The following is a 22,834-nucleotide window of genomic DNA, read 5'->3' on the forward strand; positions in this document are numbered from 1 at the left end:
ATATATTGAGCCAAGCCGTCTACTCACCATCACTTAAACTTACAATACAATGAATGTTTTTGTTCGCGAGTTCTTAACAACGCTCTCCAGAGCCAATTGTTTAACTCGGCTATAAACATTCGATATATTATCAGAGTATGCTTTTTGTTTGCATTCTGACCACAGGCATTGTGTTTAATGCAGACATGATTCATTGTAAAAGGTGTGAGTTTGGTGTTTTAACATCTTAACACCTGTTTTGTTGCCAGAAAAAAGGGGAAAAATATTATCTAGGTTAAATAAAGCAACTTTAGATGATAACATAGCTTACATTAACTGTACTTGCAAATGATTGTCAAAGAGAGACAAAGTTGAACCCATGTTTGTCAAATGCATTATTTCATGTGTGCTGCCTATAGCCATCGATGTACTAATATAGTTAAAAAGCTTGTGTTGAAACTTTCAAACAAGTCACCAAGTTCTGAAAGAATATTTATTGGACAATGCTTATCTTTGCGGTTTGAAGCCAGTGAAGGAAATTCCATTTTATCTTGACAAAGTTCAGTCTTTCAATAAAAAAGTCACGACTTCCAATCAAGTGGTGCTTAAAATGTGGTAGCTATTTTATAGGCCCGATGGGATGGGTCATCCCCGATCAGGATTATAATACATGTCTTTAGTCGTGAGCTCAACATTACCAACCGAGCCCTCCTGATGACGAATGCCTATCCTGTATTTGGTCTTTAATGAGTATGCATTTGATGAATTGTCACAATTTAGGATCATGGTGCAATTCAAAACATCCTCTCTTTATGTGAATTTAGCAAAACGTGGTGGTAGCAGGGGCCGTACAAACCAATTACAAAACATATGAATGGAAAAAAAATAAGAGTTATTGCACACTATTTGATGCATGCCTTGCAAGTGTAAAAAAAGTATCTTAATCGATGCATCATTACACCCCTTATGCCTATAAAGGTATACAGAAAACCACCCGCGTCACACGCATTTGTAGATGGGAAAAATAGACAATTGCACAGTTCTCTCTTTATTTCCCACAGATATACACCAACGGACAGTGTCTACTGAAACTTAAATAACGTATATTTACAGAAATGCACATTTTACACAATTCATGGGATAAGTGGAGACCTCTCAGTAGCCAAAATTACAGTAGGTTAAACCTGCTCCCAGGATGATGCCTCTCACATACAGCAATCACCCACCATCGTGTCCACTACGGCGAGCCTGATGCACACCTTTACTTGGACTTTAGGTTCTACTCTCTCAAGTTCGAATTTAGGTTCTACTCCAAGCTGTGCTGTTTGGCTTTCTATACGAATGCAGCACATTATTCCGTTTCATAGCATCTGAACCATGTCATTCTGAATGACCTGCATGTGAAATCACGAAGCATTTTCCTGTATTCTTTAAACTATGCAAAGTTGCATGCATTTTTTTTAAACAATACAGAGTGGCAAGTGCTCAAAGCTAAATGGATAAGTCAGTGTATCGTACATTATTTGACAATTAAGCTTTTCAGGAGCCAGGTTTGAGCCAATCAAGTCATCATCAAATTTAAAAGATGATTACATGACCACCTGAGGTGGGCACACAAGTCATGAACCATGGTTTTGGCCTAAGTGCTCAAACATAGGCAAAGCATTAACCCACAAAGACAACCAGCCACTTTTGTAATTCCAATCGTTAGCAAATACCCAATGAGATGTCCTATTTTGGTGCATTCTGATATTAGCTACTTCATAATTTATTTAGCACCATATGCCCCAAGAGTGGTTGGGCAATTCTCATAAGTTGAGGCTCTAAACCAGGAATGGTTATTCCAAATTTGTATAATGAAGATCAGTCTCTCCATAGGACAAGTTTGGACATCGCACATAGTAGAAACTTCTCAACCGACCCTGGAGAGACAACGAATTATGTAGACTCCTGACCAAACTTTGAATCCATGAGTTTCCAACTTGGAAGTACAGCGCTTCGTCACATGCAGTAACTTTAGGGCAATGCAAGGGCAATGCAAATTCTTATATTAAAATAAAAAGCTATATAAAAAATGCTCTCTCTAACCTAAGCACACGAGCAAATCCCAACTCAAGATAAACTAGCGCTCGCCGTAGTACACATTAGGATATGTGCACAGAGATCTCGAATTCAACACTACGTCAAGTTTGTTCAAAAAGACATCAACATTACAAAACCTAACTACGACTGATAGCCATACAACATAACCCATACACAGTCCAGTATGGAGAAAGCTAATCAAATACTGTATTACTAACATTAGATTTTGGTCTTTTACACTTTTAAGGATTGTTTTTACAGCAACACATTTTACAGGACATTATTTAGAACTGCCAATTCAATTACGTATAGTAAGCTAATCAAACATTAGACAATCATTTTCCACAAGTGGTTTCAATGTCAAGAAGAAATAATTTAAGAAATCCTGACAATGTCACAATACTGTATTTTTAGCATGTTCGTCCTAAAAACTAGCACTACACTACAACATGCAAGACATATGAGCCATCATCGGTGAGAAATATATTCCGCTAACTGCTATTCGCACACAATACAGCCGTCTACAATAATTACTAAATCGCTCAATACATTACAATGCTCAGTTATGATTTCACTGAATTGTCTTAAACTGGTTTGGTACAGGCAACACAGAATGTAATTCCAAGCATCTTGGATGAGGCCATCATTGGGCAATCATTCAGCAGTGTAAACAATGGTTGTTTAAAGGATCGTTCATGATTCCATGAATTTGTGAGACAATGGCTGCAAACCAATGGCAGATACGAGTGAAAACACCAGCATTTGGAAACCAATAAACCCTACACAACTGTACAAGGCCTCAAATCTGGCCTCAACATATAAAAATGCTGTTAAATGAATAAAATATCCTGTTTAATCATATGGTGCATAATGTGATACTGCTCTTGAATTATGTGGTATCAATTTTTTTTTTTAAATAACCTGGATTTATTTAGCAGCAGTGGATAACACAAAGCATGCTTCAATAGCAATAATAATAAATGTAACCTGGTTAAATGACTTAAGATACATGTCAGAATTATTTGGTTTGGTTCCATTTTAATACAAGCCACAGCAAAAAAACACCCAAATTTATATGCGCACCTTACTATGTGTGCATCCTGTGTTATTTGCATGGGAATTGTTGAGTGAAACCTTACATTCACCAAGAAAACAAACGTGTACAAAGTTTAGATGACCAAAAAACACTATCAAGGTGTGGGTGGCAACTGCAATGACAGCACTGATGAGAGCATGCGGTCCAGCCAACCACGGCACACCATGGGATGCTTCGTCACCCATTACAGCACTCGGACCAATTCCTGACCAGCAGATAGGGGCACGCAAGGTCAAAAGGGGTTTCCCCCAGACAGCTCATCTTACCTCTTGTGCCCAATGTTTCTGTGAAGTGTAACACATCCTTTTCTGCAGAAGGAACATCGCAAAAAAGGGAATGTGACACAAAGCACAGTGCTGTGGAAGAAATGCCTGTTGACCATTCTGCGATACTAGAGCACGCCGGACTGTTTTTACTGCAAGCCAATTCAGGTTGTGTTTAATTTGAGCGTGTTACTTTTTAAGTAAACATATCAACTTTAGCGTTAAGTGGCCAGCAGAAGTAACGCCCGTGCTGCTGTGCAAGTCAAACTGATAAACTGTAATACAGCAATGAGAATACCTTTTTGCCTTAGATTATATGTGCATGCAGAATTAGGTAAGGAATTTTAAAATAGAATGTGGCAATAAAGCCAAGTAAGTTTAATCAAGAAAAGGATGTTGCAATTGGTGTAAGACGATGGGGACAGGTTACCGAGGCAAACAATGGAGTGGGCACTCAAAGGTCAGAGGCCAAGGGAAATACCTAAAAGCCAGATTGTGAGATTACTGCAAGAGCAGATTTTGGTGGTCAGGTTGTCAACTGCACAACAGCTGCGGGATCTAGGAGTGGCGAGGAGCATTGGCATCGATGGTAATGGCCGTGACGACCTCTTGAGCTTGTTTCCGCCGTGTACTTGCTACTGTGCGACGGTGCAGTGGCGCGGGGCTATGAGAGCACCCAGCTCAGCGGCACCCACATGGTCTCCCTCTCCAGCGAGTCTGCGGCGGCGCGCAGCTCGCGATACGCCGCTGCCAGCTCGTCGTTCACCACCGTCTTGTCAAACAGGTAGCCAAACTGAGCCTCCATCCGTGCCGCCGTGCCCAGCATTTCCTGGAAGTCCTCATCCTGCACCCGAGTGGGGGAGCGGGTAGGGATATAGGTAGGATTCTGTGTGAGTTGTCCTGCTTCCTGCATATTTCTACTACGTCACAAAACCATCGGTGTCGGAGTCACCGGCATCTGTGTAGGCTGCAAGGGTGTGCTAAGTGTGTACGCATTTATTTAATTCTACGAGATCTCAAAAGAGCCTCCACCAATGAAACGCTGTCTTCCATTAACCTAAGACACCCCATTTGTTACCCATCAAGGCTGAACATCGTGCGAAGAGATTTATTTAAAATACTAAATGTCAAAACTATTTGCTAAAATTCTGCACTCCCAACAACAAATGTATTTCCAATTCCATTTCAGAAAATTGGACCACTATGTTTCCAAGAGGGGAAAGAAAAAAAAGTAACTGCGTTCACATTTTGTCTTTTGGATTGGAAAATAAACATTGGACTAAGGGTACAGAGTTGAAATAATTAATTAGATATATAATTCTCCAAACAATAGCATCAAACACAATCAAAAACATGCATACAACATTGCACAGAGCATAATATGGCATGTGAGCACGTGCAAAACACAGAACTAGAGCATGATAAATAACTCATAAATCAAGGGACTTCCAATTATGCGCTTTGTTAACTCACATAATCCATTATCGGCCTATCCAATTATCCAAAATATTTGCTTATCCTCACCCCATTTCAGCACAGATTATGCTTAGGTTCATCTATGCACACATGCACATACACATGCATGGGCTGCTCCTGTGAAGAATGTCATTTCATAGCAGTTTTCGCACTGATGCAATTTACAGATTAAGTTGCTATATATAATTGTATGGTAGTTCAGGAGTACATAATCCTAAATTTTTAAATGCCCTACAACAACATTGTTATAGCTATCTGACTTGTTATAGATTCCCAGGTTTTCTTTGAAAAATAAACATGGATTTGTTCTACATGCCATTCTGACCCGTTGGCACGGTGGTTATTTGTTTTTCAATGGAAAGTTACACGTTAAAATCCCAATCGGTGTCAACTCAGAGCATCATCCCTCTAGCATCTATAAAAATGAGCACACTACTTGGTCAGACGTCAACAGTGGTCATCTCTTTGGAGAGACTGCCACCTGGCATATACATTTGGAATTTCTACCACTAAGATCACCAAACGTGACAAGGATTGCCCCAGTGCATTTTTAACGAAGGAGACACTTTTACTTGACTTGTGTACAGTGGCCAAGTATGAATGCAACAAAAAACCCACGAAGCTTTTCCACTTGTGTGGCGTAAAATACATGTTAAACATTGTTTCCACATATGCTCCCCGACCATGATAATTTTGAGTGTCCTTTTATTTTGCACAACTCTCTGACATCACCCACACGTTCTTCCCTCCACATGCAGCCTCCGCTAAATACATTTACTGAAGCTTGGAATTCACTGAAGTGTTTTTCCCCTTCTTGCCAAGCTATTTGAATTTCAAGCAAGGAGGCACTTCTTAGAACTTGGATGCAGCACAGTCATCCTTTATTAGGATAATACAAGTAGCGTGCATTCGGTAAGGTATGCCATCACTGCAGCAGTAAAAATGCATAGACCAGACTGACCTCCCAGTGGTTCGGACCTCATTGGCAATGAGTGTGAAAAAAACACATACCCCACATTACAAAGACAAAATACAGGGCTGAGAATTTCCGGAACTAGATTATTATTCCATGAGACTGGCGTGCATTTTGCATTAAAGCATTCCTCTGTCCAGCTCTTGGGATTGTGACAGACATTCGATTGGCAGCAAGGAAAGGGAGCATTTTAAGAAATAAATAATACAAAACCTGCCAGTTGCTGAACGAATCCAAAATATATTGTACTTAAGAATACACTAGCACAGGCTGAGGCTTGCATACGTAAATTACATTAATTCACTTCCACTGTTGTGTGTGAAGAGGAATGTGAGTGGGGATTATTCCCTGGTGATCCATCAGTAGCAAACAACAAAGATCCAGAAACGTGCTTTGAGCATGGTTCATTTTACTATGTGCTAATGATAAGGCCTGGTAAACACCAGCTATATTTATTCAATCTACTCCACAGTTGTGTAAATCTATGCCAATTTAAATGTCATTAATTTTACTGTCATATTCAAGCATTCCATTTCAGAACCATGTGGAGCAATTACACAACGTTTTTTTTCATGGTTATACATTTTCTTCTGTTTTCTTTAATTGTTCAGGTTTGAGTTTATAAAAATTTGAGGTGACCAAGTGGCTCAGTGGGATAGCATCTCTCAAAGCACTGATGAGTTTACTGCTTGACATTTGAGATGTGGGTAGTCACTAGAAATTAAGAGGACTCTACATTCCAGTCTCGACATTGCCAAAGATATATGAACAACTAGCTGTACTACCCGGCTACACCCGGAACTTGGATCCACCACGCGCGGCCGCCTTTGTCTCCCCAGTGGCGATGTTCACACACCACAGCAGTTACCCGTTTGAGGCCGAGTCGACCTAGGGGAGGCCCAGGAGCAGTATGAAATAATCGTCACCGGTGGTGGCCGTGAGCGGGAATCGAACTCGGGTCGCCGGGTTCGTAGCGCAGCGTAGCGCTAACCGCTCCACTACAATGCGTTACGCTTCCACGTGCACGGGTCACATGACAGATTTGACGTCACAGCTCATTTGCCGTGCTAAAAATATATATTCATTATTGACCCCCCCCCCTCCCCAAAAAAAGTTTTTTTTTATTTTTGCATGGTGGAAAGTACCCACGTGGCAAATTTCAAGTTTGTTGCATTTCGGGAAGTACGCTAAACATTTTGAACAGACACACATTTTCACAACTTTGCCTTTTATATATATGGAGATAAAAAAACCTACCAAAGTAAAATAAAAATGACACCACACTTAATTTGACCCAACTATCGAGAAATATAAATATTGGAAGATAAGGAATAATATATGAATATGCACACCTGAAGGAGGTCAACATTTTCATCGTGTTAATAGGTGAATTAAAGAGCGATTGGTAATGTCTTCCAGGGTCATTCACCAATGTTAAGTAAGTAAAGTGTGGTTCTCCTGGCGAGGAATTCTAAAATAGTATGCAAATACTTAGCATCTTACCCCGAGGTTGACAGTACAAATGCAGAGTAATTTCGGAGGAATATGCTGAAACTATGAAACATATAAATATAATGCAAAAAAACCAAGGCTGAACGTGCAAGCAACTGCAGTTGACACAGAAGAGCTCATTTAGATAAACGCATGACCAAAACAAGAACCTTCTTATTCTATCTTGGTCAAGATCTATTGTACATGATACCATAATTTGCTATATCATAACTATACCTTGAACAAATGCCCTTTTACAGACTACTCAAAGCACCCATGCAGTTATTTGGTAAAGCACTCACCGTGAAATTACGGGCCGGGTTTTTGTCTCCGCTGGACTTGGCTGCCCCTCTCGTCTGTCGGAGACGCTCAAGAGAAGGCGGCTTCACAAAGATCACAAAAGGCTTGAACTCTGGCGTCCGAATGGACTTGATAGCCTGGCAGGGGCAAAGGTCAATCACATGGCAAATGTGGTTGCTGTTCATCAAAATTTAAGCACTTTATCAGCCTCAGCAGTCGTATGTGCCAGAGCATGGTGCGGGATTAGTGCGAGTGATTGTTATGCATGCGCATACATTTAATTTCTGGTAGAGTTAACATGTTACTCTATTTACAGCATCCATCAAGGTTCATGGTGATGCCTCAATTCTTTAGAACTGCCTTTGGTGTTTTATTTTGTTATCTCTTTCCCCTGCACCTCTGATAAGCAAGGTTGTCTGAAATAATTAGGCAGTTTCTACAATTGGCAACTAGGCACCAGTAACGGCAGTAACACAAGCAGGCTGCCAACATATCTATTCGCAGTTTAAGTGCTCTCCTCTCATATGCATGGGCTCTGCAGATTATCACTTTTCATTCCATAAGCAAAATACTCATTAAGACATTAACCAAACATCCGAGTGTAGGATGTTCTTCAAAAATAAGATTGAGGCTGGATAAATGCCTGTTATTATTCCTTACAAGTTTAAGCCAAGTGTAAAAAAAGCACGATCATTTCTCCCCAGTTCACATAAAGAAATGTACTTGCAGCATGCCAATTGAAACATCAAGTAAAACTCGTGTAAATAACCAAAGGTGGGCACAAATGGCTGCTCCTCCTCACCGGGGGGCTCACGTCCAGCAGGCACACCTTGCCAGCATTCACCACCGAGCGAATAGCGTCCACGCTTGTGCCGTACAAGTTCCCCTTGAACTCGCCGTACTCCACAAACCTGGATAGGGCATCAAACGCTTGGGGGTTCACTCACACCTCGCTTCAACTAAACCGCCTTTAACTTTTAAATGCTCGATCCAAATATTAATGTTCGTATTGTCCAAAGAGTGTACGTTTATGACAGCACGTGTATAACTGAATGAAAGCCAAAATACCGGGCGTCTAAGGTAATGTGCGATCAAAGTGTCTCCTTGCTCGAGCGAGTGTGGGTCAGTGCTCATCTCCGTAATTTCTTCTGAGCCAGTGGTGGAAATGACACATTCCTACGGTGGGGGCCAGTCTCCTCAAAGGAAAAACAGTGTTTTGTAAAATAAAAAACACGCCTGGAAGAAATGCCCCAAGCAGCTTGTCGAGAGCTGCGTTTCTGCATTTGAAAACGTACTGGTCTCGAATGCGGTTGGTTTAAATGGTGAATGTTAAACACGCCAGGCAACGACTGGCCCCAGCGTGAATAAGTTCCCTCACTCGTCTGGCCGGCTTTGTACCAAGAGTGAAGGGAGTCAGAAGTAATGCACGTTGGCAGCATCACCTCTGATGCAATCACCTGTTGTTGTGCAGATCTGCCTCGAATAGGTGCCGAGACACAAAGTAATACTCCTTGCTGTCTTTCTCGTGGCTCTTCTTTTGCCGTGTAGTTGCTGCAAATTTAATATGCCAGTTAAGCAATGGAGCTTTTAGGAAAAAGTCAAGATTTATATACGTGGCAAATAAAAGTAGCTCCGCAGTTTAAAACAATTAAATTCCAACAGCGAGAAAACACAAGACTTCTCAATTGCGATTAATGTGCAGAGCAATTTCAGCATTGTCTCTGGATGAGTAATACGCACTTGGAACAGTTCCGCTGTAGAGGCTTGGGTCGCTGGCGATGAGTCTTCTTTTGAGCTCATTAATTCCAACCCCAGGTGGCCCTGTGAAGGATGCTATGTTAACAATAATCTAAAGGAGTTTCCAAAAACAGGCTGAAAACAAACCAGCGCAATGCAACCGTGTCATCGCACTGTGCGTTCTCCCAGCAGGCATTGGCCAAGACCTGTGTTAAGGCCAGGCACATACCAAGCACACTCTACACACAGAGATGCAGTCATGTGTGACAAGACAAAGTGCAACGGCCAGATATGAAGACAAAGTACAACAGCCACAGCTTTTAAAGCATGTGATTACCTTTGGCAGCATTGGAACATTTCATGTAAAAGACATCTTAAGAATGTAATATTCCATTCAGATCTGTTAAAGTGTGTCTTACATGGTTATACGATCAAAAGCATAATTTCAAAATGACTGTCACATTTAAATGTGCAAGTACATATCATTAAGCTAGAAGCTTCTGAAGTTGCTTGCTTTGCTTGAGTCCCACTCTCCGACTAAGACCTGCACAGTAACACAGATATTACTCCAACTTCGACAACCGTCTCTTAGCACTAATTTCCATGACCAGGCCAGCTTTAATGCAGCCCTGTGGGCACTTGTGCGACTGCTCACCGACGAGCACGATGACTCGATACTTGTCACCTGGCTGGTGCTGGTACTGCAGCACCTCCTCGTAGGTGGAGACCTCCGAGGCATCATACTCGGCACTGCGCTTGCTCTCGTACATCAATTTGCTCGTCTTCCTGCTCTGGCGGCTGAGCCGGAAGCTCCGGCGGAGACCGGCTACAGAGGCGTCCACATTGACACATGGACACAAGCGAATAAATCGTTAGCATTGCGTATTCACCATGGCATAGAGATGGACAGGTGTCAATCAACGAAGGCAAGTGCCTTTAAATGTTTCACTTATAGTGGCATATGACCTGTTGTAGTCAAAAAAACACGCCTCGTCCTTGGAGAAAAATCCGCGACATTTATTTTACTTGTTGAAGCACCAATGACAACTATGAACTCTCTTGCAAGCAAAAACTGCGTTCTTAATTTTCAAAAACATACTACAGTTATTTCCTTTTAAAATATAACAAAGGCAGTTTGTTCATTAAGACATTGCTGTGCCAAGGCCACACACTGGTCTATTACTACTAAATATATTACTGCATCTTTAATAATTGATTTGCAAGGTGTTTAATACAGCTGGGCGGTGGTGGCGCACATCTGTAATCCAACACTAGAGGCAGTGAGGGTTGGTGGATCGCACATATGTTGTGAAACTCCCTTCCTGTAGGCATCAAGTTGCCATTCTCTGGCTCGCCAGGAGAGGATGGTACAGCAAGTAGACCAATCGCCATCTGTTTCCACCTCTACGGCAATAGGGTGTTGCCCCCTCGCGTTTTCTCCGGATGCTCCGGTTTTCCTCCCACACATATAAACACTTAACATTAATTGGCTGAAAACATCTTAAAATAAACACTCAATGGAAATTATCATTACATAGTAATATAATTAGCAATTATATTATGAAGTAAAAATAATCTGGCAGCAAATAAAATTGTTGATTAATTATGCAATAGTTTAGTGACGATTGCACTGATAACCAGGATATGCAGACCAAGAATCTGTGTTAACTGTTGAGTTCTTTTTTCAGATTGGGGTTGAGAGTGAGATTTTACAAGTTAAGGAAGTTGAGGAACAACTGATTTTAACAATCTCTTTTTATTTCCATTGGTTACATGATTTCCAAAACATAAACAGCTGTTTTTCCTCTGTAAAAGCATATATCCCCTCGAGTGTGCTTACTCTGGCAATGTTGTTGGCTACATTGTTACTTTCACTAGATCAAAAAAGATGAAACCACATATTGCTGTGTAAGATTCTCACGCTGAATAACCCAATTATTTTCGAAGTATTGCTGTTATGAAAAAAAAAGTGAAATTTAAAGAAATTGTATACTTATTTTATAAAACTCATTATAAATGTGGATTACATAACATGATGGCTGGTATATTGTGAAATAAAGGTTGTACATTCCCACGATTTTATAAAATGGCTTTCATAGATTACAAAAAAAACAATGTTGGCCTCATATTGCAGGTTTCATAATTTTTCAAGTTGGCTCATATAGATCTAAGAAAATGAATTATACTGTTTACAAAGTTGGATTTTTCAGTGTAGGAATGACAATTTACATTGTTGATCAAACGCGATGTGTACATCCCATAATATGATTACTCTGTATGACATATCTGGAAGGTTGTGACAATAACTCAGAAAAATGTCGTACAGTGAGGGAAAAAAAGCATTTGATCCCCTGCTGCTTTTTGTACGTTTGCCCACTGACAAAGAAATGATCACTCTATAATTTTTATGCTAGGTTTATTTGAACAGTGAGAGACAGAATAACAAAAAAATCCGGAAAAACGCATGTCAAAAATGTTATAAATTGATTTGCATTTTAATGAGTGAAATAAGTATTTGACACCCTCTCAGAAAGATTTCTGGCTCCCAGGTGTCTTTTATACAGGTAACGAGCTGAGATTAGGAGCACACTCTTAAAGGGAGTGCTCATAATCTCAGCTTGTTACCTGTATAAAAGACACCTGTCCACAGAAGCAATCAATCAGATTCCAAACTCTCCACCATGGCCAAGACCAAAGAGCTCTCCAAGGATGTCAGGGACAAGATTGTAGACCTACACAAGGCTAGAATGGGCTACAAGACCATTGCCAAGCAGCTTGGTGAGAAGGTGACAACAGTTGGTGCAATTATTAGCAAATGGAACACAAAAGAACTGTCAATCTCCCTCGGCCTGGGGCTCCATGCAAGATCTCACCTCGTGGAGTTGCAATGATCATGAGAACGGTGAGGAATCAGCCCAGAACTACACGGGAGGATCTTCTCAATGATCTCAAGGCAGCTGGGACAATAGTCACCAAGAAAACAATTGGTAACACACTACGCCGTGAAGGACTGAAATCCTGCAGTGCCCGCAAGGTCCCCCTGCTCAAGAAAGCACATATACATGCCCATCTGAAGTTTGCCAATGAACATCTGAATGATTCAGAGGACAACTGGGCGAAAGTGTTGTGGTCAGATGAGACCAAAATGGAGCTCTTTGGCATCAACTCAACTCGCCGTGTTTGGAGGAGGAGGAATGCTGCCGATGGCCCCAACCGTCAAGCATGGAGGTGGACACATTATGCTTTGGGGGTGTTTTTCTGCTAAGGGAACAGGACAACTTCACCGCATCAAAGGGACGATGGACGGGGCCATGTACCGTCAAATCTTGGGTGAGAACCTCCTTCCCTCAGCCAGGGCATTGAAAATGGGTCGTGGATGGGTATTCCAGCATGACAATGACCCAAAACACACGGCCAAGGCAACAAAGGAGTGGCTCAAGAAGAAGCACATTAAGGTCCTGGAGTGGCCTAGCCAGTCGCCAGACCTTAATCCCATAGAAAATCTGTGGAGGGAGCTAAAGGTTCGAGTTGCCAAACGTCAGCCTCGAAACCTTAATGACTTGGAGAAGATCTGCAAAGTGAAGTGGGACAAAATCCCCCCTGAGAAGTGTGCAAACTTGGTGGCCAACTACAAGAAACGTCTGACCACTGTGATTGCCAACAAGGGTTTTGCCACCAAGTACTAAGTCATGTTTTGCAGAGGGGTCAAATACTTATTTCCCTCATTAAAATGCAAATCAATTTATAACATTTTTGAAATGCGTTTTTCTGGATTTTGTTGTTATTCTGTCTCTCACTGTTCAAATAAACCTACCATTAAAATTATAGACTGATCATTTCTTTGTCAGTGGGCAAACGTACAAAATCAGCAGGGGATCAAATACTTTTTTTCCCTCACTGTACGTCGGGGATGCGTTCATTAAGGTGCGACGAATATCGAAACGACGTCAATCAAAGCAATTTAGAGGGTAGGTGGAGGTGAAGGCTGAGGCGATGGATACGAGAAAGGACGGATGATGCTGTCAGCGACGTGTGGGTTGAGGCAACGCAAATCAGGATGTTGTATTAATAAAGTGATGACGTATTTGTGAAACGATATAAAATGGGGAGACATAAATCGTGATATTACTATATATATAGGAATGTCCAATAAGGATTCATGATCGTTTTAAATAACACACGTAAACACACAAAGGCTCTCGATTATTGGGATATATTGGATTGCTTTGTTTAATTATTTAATACAATTGCACAAGCATAGGTCACACCTGTTAAAGGTTACCAAGTAACAATTATGCTGCCTGATATGATTACCCCAGAATGGCATTATACAAATAATTATTGAGTCACTCGAGAAGGTCTTTAGGGCAAAAATAGTTTGCTGCATGAGAATCAAGCCAACGTTTTAAATCCTAAGAGATGGAATATATTGAATTAGGTGGAAAACTGTATTTCTATAACTTTTTTGTACGGTCATTGGAGACTGGGCTAAAAGCATAAACGTATGTACCACTTCCCAGACCACTGGGAACCAGATGCTGTCACCCAGGAGCTGCCCAGGAGCTGCCGAGGAACAGCACAAGGGCCCAGGTTTCTGTACAAGGTCTACAAAAACAATGCACCACGAAGCCCCATGGAGTTTGGCTCCTCAGACTCCACCCCACCCCTACGACCCACATCTATATTCTTAAATGTTATAAGTACAAGGAGTAACACAAGTATTACACTAATTTAAGTAAGAATATATTCATTTTGTATTTTTACACAGATCCAGGAAGTTAAACCAAGTCGGCGATGTCAATACATACAGGTCTCGTTTCTGAGCTGACTTTGTGATGTTGCAACTTGTTCTGGAGTAGCAGTAAACGTTTGTGGGCTAATAAATTAGTCCAGTGGTTTGGTTTTGGGACACCATGAGATTCGTTTATATAGGCTAGGCTGACATAGAAACACAGGTTTTTGGACCCATCCCAGTGTGAGCACATCAGCATGGTGCCGACTGGCTGTGGAAATGAGTCATCACTACCCTCGAGAAACTGGCTTAATCAGTTATCGAAAAGCCAGATTTGAATGCAGGATCTCAGCAGTGCCGGTCCAGTCATCTGACAGCCATTGTTAGGTCAGAGCTACCTGGCCACCTTGGGACTTCTGTCCTTCTCTACAAAAGCATGGAAGCGATGGCCAATGTGATGACCGGCCGTGAGGGAGAATGGGAGGTGGAGCGTCGGTGGGGGCACTGAGGACAGCGGGGAGGCACACGCATGCACGAGTGGCGATAAAGCTCTCACCGATATAAACTCCGTGGCCATCATACCCTGGATCTTCTGGACATATCAACAAGCACACCGAGCAGTAACAAAGTACAGGAGGAGAAAAAAAGCAGAGTTAGACACCAAGCCTGTCATGCAGAAAGAGACAGAGTGTGCGTGAGAAACAAAAAAATAACCACCAATGCAGACTTTGCACAGACAGCCAGCAGCCAGCAGTTAAGGAGACTTAAGATTTAAAATGAAAACCATAAATGAAACACCAAAAGTATAAATCAAGCAGCAAATGATGAGGACACCCACTTAATGCCTGCCAGTCCATGGCAATGGGTATAGTCATATGAATGCCAAGGAACATACTAGTGATGTGGCCAACAACTGCAACACTATACATAACCCTACCCAGTTATATTACTGAAACACGTTACGGGAACACAAATATTCTGGTTTATTGCAGCTGGTAAGGTCCAACTTATTCCCTTAAAAAATAATGTATAAGGTTTATGTACTTTTAAGTATATTCACTGATTTTCACATGTTTGTTTATACGCTTTAAAATATGGAAATACCTGTTTTTAAATCCTCTGAAGACAAGCATGGGAAGAGGAAAGAGGTGTCAGTGATTCTGACAGGCTGTTATCTCGCTGTTATAACTGCTAAATAATAAGAACATAACTGCAACGCTGTTCGTCTTGGTGCATTACAGAAATGTAGACGTTAGGCACCTACCACATGCATAGGACTCCTCACCTACGGAAGCCATCAGGAGAAAGGGAAGTTCCAAGAGTTTTTAATGAAAATATACCAGAGGCAAGCTCTAATACGATTTGACACACAAGAGTCATCGCCAATGTTCCATAAGAATGCACATAAAACTGAAGCACTATCATATGCAAAACTAATTAGTTGTGAAATAATATGGCCTCAGAGATGTACTCAATAAGGAAAATAACTCATTAACCAATGTTGCAAATTTGATGAACTCATTTTAGTATTAACTGCCACGATTGCATAAATATTTGCAATTCAAACATCAATGTTGGTGATAAGATCTTTAATATTTTCGTCTCAAATATTACATTCCTAAAAGTTTAGCCCATATTGGAAATTCACACCACTGCCAAATACCATCATTAAAATTTAGTTTTCCTTTAAGTGTCAGTAAAATTTATCGTCAGATGAAAGCAAACAATTCATTATTAATGAGGAAACTGCATTAGTTGGGGTATGAGTTGAAAGGTTAGTTACAGAGATAGGAATGAACACAAGACACAAGAGTGGGAGGATAACGTATAAAAATGCAGTTTTCCTGACACCAAACAAGACAAAATGTGATTTTCAGAGGCCCATACTAACACAGATTTTGCCCCATCTGTACCGAATTGGGACAGCCCTGTCTGCATCACTCCTATAATCGAACCTGTTGTGACTGTAGCTGGCACCACTTCACAGCTTGTTCTGTTCTCACTTCAAACTATCTGCACACCTTACTTTACCATGAATCGGGCAGCGTGGTATTACACGAGTAAGTGATATACAGCCCATATTGGAAATGTTAAAGGTATTGAAATGTTTAAAAATATAAGCCCACTACAAAAAACAAAACCACAAATAAAATAGCATTTTCATTTTACTACAAATACCTATTTAATTGTGGAGCATGAAAATTACTATGTAAAAAAACAATGTAGTCGTTTCTCAAAAAAACTTTATATTCTATCCAAAACAAGTGCACTCAAAAGCCACATAAAATAAACACGCTCCAGACCACTGCCAAATACCATCAGCTGTTTTACAATAATCTCATTGTTGGAACAAGTATCATCGACAGTGCTCTCAGCTTCACATCAGCATTAGCCGTAGCAGAACGATTCTCAGGACCTATTTGCCAAACGCCCATTTTTGCTTGGTCCCACCTTACTAGCATTGCATAGCTATACCTGTATGTTGGTAAAGGCAAACATGCATGGCATTAAAGAGGGTGTTAAATGAGCATTATTGTAATAGTGGGAAAAAGTGAATCGAATGCTCAATAGAATGTTCCTGATTACACACCAGATGAATGGAGTTGGACCACACACACACACAAACGGACATACCTTCTTCAACCGTGCTTACTGAGAGGCATGCAAAGGAACAAGGGATTTGGTGGTGAGCATAAGAGGATAAAAGGGAACATTGGCGTGACAGGAGGCAGGCAATTCAAACGCGTGCCGTGGAAGAACGTGACCCAAAAGGAACAGCAACCGTTATGTGCGGTAAAACGCCGTGACAGCTTTCATAGATGTGTGGCCAGAGCCTGAGCCGTGGCCATGACTTACACAATCTTGATTTACTGCTCTTCTGGACGATGGGTGGTGATGCCGGCTGTCTGGCTGCAAGCCGCCTACAACAGACAAACTGATTATTTTTAGAAATAGACAAAGGATCAACACAGCCGAACATGCAGCAGTGGCTCTATGCTCCGGGGAATTTTAGGAACCAGTCCAATAATGTATTTACACTTATTTAATAAAAAAATACTGATGAAAAGCAAACACACACCAAGTGAATGACTATAGTAAATGTACAACTGATGCCAAACAAGACTATGCAACCACCTGTACACCCTACACCAGTACCACTAGCACACCCTTCCATAATGCATAAACAGTACAACTCTAGCAAACTCCATACATAAGTTGGTTTGCTCATTACATTATTAACTTTATGAAGTTGTGAATTATTTTTACCAATTTATAATGGTATTTTCTTGCTTATTGTATGCCAATAAAAAATAATCACGTGCCAAATGTGTTAGAATATTGCAGTTGTTCCTTGGTTGCAGATCGAACAACTCTCCTTATCGATTAGTCTATCCTCCACCTTCCCCCTGACTGTAAACGAAAGAGTTTTAACAACTCCTTAAAAACTACAGGCAAGTTATTGCTATTATGTGTTTTAACACGACTGACATTTCAAGATATGCTATATTTTCAAAAATGTGTTAAGAATTGCTGTACAGGTGATTAGGAATGTGCAAAGATACTTTAAAAAAACGTTCTAGGTTGTTCAAAAGCTTGGTAAATCAAAAGAAGCTATTCATAATTTTAATAAATACATGATTTGAACATTTTGACACCTGGCCTTTAGAATAACTAACATTTATTAACAAGGCGTTTCACTTTTAGGACCTCTGTAGGGCAATTAAGCTGTGAGCAAATATTCTCCAAGGCATGAGTAAATGCATGTTACTAAATGTAATCGTTAAAATTTGTTGCAAAATGCTGATGAACTTTACTTTGTTACGTGCAATCCCACGCAGATTGTTGCCATTGTAGAAAGCAAATGACAACTATTATATATTTTTTATATTGTTAGAGCAAGTGATATAACACTAACCAATTAATGCACGGGGTGCACCCTCGTGGTTAACTGCAATTAATTTATGTTTTGCCTGGAACCCATTAAAATTTTGCCGTGAACAACCAACTTTTCAAAGTATTGCAGAACCACCAGACTCACACATACATATTGACATGCACAACCATGCATTTCATACGAGTCAACAATGTCCGATCTAAAGCACCCTCAAATGGCCAGTTCCATGACCACATGTTGTTAGCAGCACATGTCCTTGGGTAAAATACAGCTTTCTTAATAATAGGGTTTTTCCCCTTTTTTCTGGCAACAAAACCGAAACCTTTTTACAAGGATTCATGTCTGCATTAACCACAATACCTGCAGTCAAAATGCAAACAAATAACATACTATGATAATATATGAACACTTGGCATTCCCTACGAGCCCCAGTAACCAAACTTGAAATGTAGTAAATTCACAATAAACCTATTCACTCATCATCACCCAAAGCTACTGACAATGAAGTGCAGTTAACACCATGAATTTTGGCCAATTGCCATAAATCCAAGTTAATAATGGCAAGTTCCAGTTATTTAGCATGTACCCAAGTAATTTACCTTGCAGCCCATTATTCGGTCACCATGAACCAGCACTACTCACTGTGAAACATTGTCACTTAGCAGAAATATCAGTAATGCAAACTGAACCTCTGTCATTAACTATCTCTTCCGCATCTGTGGAAGTAAACAGCTATTCCACTTCATTAGACCTCTTTTGCCAGTACCAAAATATAATAAGGTTTTTCCCCTTTTTTCTGGCAACAAAACTGAAACCTTTTTACAAGGATTCATGTCTGCATTAACCACAATACCTTGCAGTCAAAATGCAAACAAGAATCCTCGTAAAAGGTTTCAGTTTTGTTGCCAGAGAAAAGGGGAAAAACCTTATTATTATATTTTGGTACTGGCAAAGGAGGTCTAATGATACAGCTTTCTTGTTCATGCAAAAATGCCGCGCGGTCTCCTTAAGCTTTCGTGGTGCACACTGACCCCTCCTGGACAAACTGTGCCTCTGTGCTCTTTTATAGCCGATGCATCAGCATTTTTATATTTCGATTTAAAGCTTTCGTGACTGCAAGGATTAATCTTCTTTGGTTCTTTCGGTAAAGTCACGTAGAATGAGAATAAAATAATAAATTGATAAAATAAAATGACACAATAAAATTCTAACGACGTTTCGGCCATAACACAAGCGGCCTTCATCAGGTGAAGGGACGAGACTATCTGGAGGACAGTGCTGGAGCGAAAACACAGCCAAGCTCCGACCACGACCTTTAAGCCTGCTAAAGTTGAGGCTTAAAGGTCGTGGTCTGAGCTTGGCTGTGTTCGCTCCAGCGCTGTCCTCCAGTCAGTCTCGTCCCTTCACCTGATGAAGGCTGCTTGTGTTGTGGCCGAAACGTCGTGAGAATTTTATTGTGTTATTTTATTTTATCAATTTATTATTTTATTCTCATTCTACGTGACTTTACCGAAAGAACCAAAGAAGAGCATTTGTATACTTCTTTACTACGACAGGACAGCAGCGGTGAATTAAAACCGCAGGAAGAAAAAAAACAACTTTTTTCAAAATGTTTCTTGCTGTGGTTTTCACACCTGATGATGATTGCTTGTGTTGCAGTCGAAACGTCGTCAGAATTTTATTGTTTTATATTTTTATTATTTTATTGTTTCCCTTCTACGTGGTGACTTTACCGAAAGAACCAAGAATATGAATCCCTGCAGTCACGAAAGCTTTAAATCAAAAGATGTGACCATAGTCAAAGTGTTGCAATAACTGGCCGAACAGAGAAGACAGGATACGCATGTTCAAGGGGAATTACATTGAATCGCCATGGTTAACATTCGTGGCGAGCAATATTTGAAGTAGTTCTGGGCTCCAACTTACAAACCACACTGGTTAGTGAAGAGTATCGTCAACCAAACCTCCATGACTGATGTAAAGCATGGGAGCCTTCATCCAATAGTCGATTAACATGTACATACACAGACCATTTGTTAATTCACTTCTGGATAAGGGACTACACCCATGCCCCACCAGCCATGAGGGTTATTTGATCTTACTTCACCATGCAGGTCAGTGCAGGTTGGTGAGGGGAGTATGGAACAACAATGGATTTTGAGCGTGGATATAATGAAGAAATGTACACTATTATCATCACTGCAAAACAAATTGTACTTTATAATAAAATAAACTTGTATGCTTATTCGTAAAATATTCAGAAGCATGGTTGTAATTTAAATGCCAAGACAAGAGAACCGTAAAATGCATGCTGTTCTGTTTGCATTGGAACTTGCTCATTATCCTGCAGATAACATCAGCAGACCACAGAACACAATGTCGCTACTTCTGGCACCGTCTCAGTACGGATGTAATTTAAAATGGCGATTTCATTACGTCAAGTCATTTACTATCCCGGAAAATACAATAGCCTTCAGTGCAAGATGGCGACTTAAACTGAAATCTTTGTCACATGAAATCACACCAAGGACACCATATCAAGGTCAACAAGAATTGCACAACATTATTTCTAGAGATGAAGCTGGGTAGCGTTGCTTTATAGAGTGCTCCACTACAATAACCATTTTAGTGAGCGCTAGACTAAGCCAATTATACATTTGGGGGTAAATAAAATAAGTAAAAATTCGTGGAAAATCAATAAGTTGTACGATACTCTGGTTCTTTCGGTAAAGTCACGTAAGTAGAAAAATAAAATAAAAAAAAATATATCATGACGTTTCGATCGCAACACAAGCGGTCGTCCTCAGGCAGAAAGAATAATCCAGCAGTGGAACTGCTGAACCAGTGAGAGAGCTGTTACAATAAGAGGTTATTTATGTGGCGATGGGCAAGCAAGTGGGGTCTGAGCTGGAAAGCCCGCTGGTTCAGCAGTTCCACTGCTGGATTATTCTTTCTGCCTGAGGACGACCGCTTGTGTTGCGATCGAAACGTCATGATTTATTATTTTTTGTTTTATTTTATTTTTCTACCAAAGTGACTTTACCGAAAGAACCAAAGAGTATGGATTCCTGCAGTCATGAAAGCTTCAAATCAAGAAGTTGTACTACTATTATTATTTCTCATTTTACCAAGACTCTCAGGCTGATACTGCCAAGTTTTCGCACAAGGGGGCGATGCTGCTATTGGAATTCATACATTGTATGTTTTTTTTTAGATATGGGAGGTAATCAGGGACCTGGAGGAAGCCAATGCAGAACAGAGGGAAGAACATACAAATTCCACACAAAGGCACCATAAGTCTGGAATCAAACCCAGGCCCTTCCTGCTGCAAAGCACACGTTTGGCCACTGTTGGTAACACTTGTACTGTGTTGGGCACCGTTGATAACACTACTATAAGTGTTATCATCCCCTATATCTCATTTAAGCTGGGAGGAACTACGAACTGGACTGAGCGACTGCCAATGGTGAGGCCGCGATGTGTAAGGGGCGCCTCTCAGACCTCTCCATGTAGTGCTTGGAAGGGATGAGGCCGGCACGCATGTTGCTCTGCTCCGTGCGCTTGGCCTGCCACCACATGCTGTCATCCTGGCTCACCACTTGAAGCACCTCGCCACGCAAAAATGGTAACCCCGCCTCCTTGCATGGGATCGCCACGTCACCCCGCGGGTTGTAGTCAAAGAATGTGCGCAGGTAAATCTGCGAAGAGAATCGACAGCAAAATAGTAAAAATTGGAGGTGGGAGAGTGGCTCTGGGGTTTCAAAATGCCTGTCGCGGACAATGTACCGACATCATTGATTTTCTTGGTATGAGTCTGGATTTCAGTTATTTATAATGAAACCAGTATAGTAAGTTCATGGTATTTGGTTTAAAACCATTTCTTGGGACTGATGTGTAATTTTTTTTGGCCTGTTAGGCCAACTAAATTACTCCGAATGTTTGGAGATAAAAAAAATTGTTCATATGCTGGACCTCATGTGGCCATACCTTGGTGTCTTTGCTTTGGGATTCATCTTTAAAGGCTGGCACAATCTTGAATGTTATTGCACTCTGCGACTGTGCCTGTAGAACAATAAAAGAATTTTGCTGCGGTAACACATTAAGTATATATATACACGTATCCAAAGCAAAAATGTAAAATACCTATAAAGAAACATTTTATCTATACATTTTCTTGATAGGAAAATAAAATCACGATAATTAAAATAATGATACAATGGCAAATTATTTTGGGTGCTCAAATTTTTTAAAAAGGACGTTAATATTTTTGTATTTCCGACCCATCGCTACCGCGTGTAATATCTGAATTAGTTGTGGCCGCCAACCTCCCTCACCAATACCATACTAATCAGCATGGTGAAGTACAATCAAACAATCCGCCATGGCCAACATGGAATGGGAGATGCCTTTATCAATTCGCGGTTTAATATTTATAATGCTCATATTTAATTGTTGTAATGCTCAACGACACATAATTAAAACCGGACAGACAATTTTCAAACCTAAATCAAACCCTCTTTACGTTTAAACATGTATGATGCTCATCTCCAATGACAGTCCAGTGCTATTGGTAGAAATTCCACGTTTCTATGAGGGAGGCAGTAACTCTGTAGAACAATCAGTTGACTTCCCCGCACAGTGGTGCACAATTTGTCATCCACAGATATATTAACTCTTTCCCATTCCTATTCGTTTTCCTTCCGGAAGTCATCGGAATGCAACCGGAAGAAAAAACAATAGCGTTAATGGTACCGAGGCTCCCACAAGGCCATGTGGAAGGGCGTGGCACAGTTTGGTGCTAGCTATCATA

At 40.7% G+C, this 22,834-nt stretch overlaps 1 protein-coding gene across 14 annotated transcripts in view; it reads right to left on the reverse strand.

The window, feature by feature from the left end:
• Window positions 1-1,011: 1,011 nt before the first annotated feature.
• The window catches only part of LOC116945156 (MAGUK p55 scaffold protein 7), a 61,007-nt gene continuing 39,184 nt past the window's right edge, over window positions 1,012-22,834 (reverse strand). For 3 of the 14 annotated variants that reach the window (XM_032959354.2, XM_032959364.2, XM_076071365.1), the window contains exons 9-21: window positions 22,012-22,086; window positions 21,526-21,722; window positions 16,986-17,050; window positions 16,764-16,781; window positions 15,394-15,414; window positions 15,234-15,248; window positions 14,686-14,721; window positions 10,053-10,223; window positions 9,401-9,481; window positions 9,118-9,211; window positions 8,463-8,571; window positions 7,663-7,797; window positions 1,012-4,264 (exon numbers count right to left, since the gene is read on the reverse strand). In XM_032959354.2, coding sequence (XP_032815245.1) covers window positions 4,085-4,264; window positions 7,663-7,797; window positions 8,463-8,571; window positions 9,118-9,211; window positions 9,401-9,481; window positions 10,053-10,223; window positions 14,686-14,721; window positions 15,234-15,248; window positions 15,394-15,414; window positions 16,764-16,781; window positions 16,986-17,050; window positions 21,526-21,722; window positions 22,012-22,086 — 1,197 coding nt within the window. In that variant the 3' untranslated portion in view covers window positions 1,012-4,084. Of the gene's footprint in view, window positions 4,265-4,292; window positions 5,875-7,662; window positions 7,798-8,462; window positions 8,572-9,117; window positions 9,212-9,400; window positions 9,482-10,052; window positions 10,224-14,685; window positions 14,722-15,233; window positions 15,249-15,393; window positions 15,415-16,763; window positions 16,782-16,985; window positions 17,051-21,525; window positions 21,723-22,011; window positions 22,087-22,834 lie in introns of those variants that run through there. The other 11 variants (XM_032959373.2, XM_032959437.2, XM_032959398.2 and 8 more) reach the window with 11 other exon arrangements.

The sequence above is a fragment of the Petromyzon marinus genome, chromosome 2, assembly GCF_048934315.1.
Source record: "Petromyzon marinus isolate PM22_M1 ecotype Great Lakes invasive population chromosome 2, UKy_Petmar_22M1.pri1.0, whole genome shotgun sequence".
NCBI lineage: Eukaryota > Metazoa > Chordata > Hyperoartia > Petromyzontiformes > Petromyzontidae > Petromyzon > Petromyzon marinus.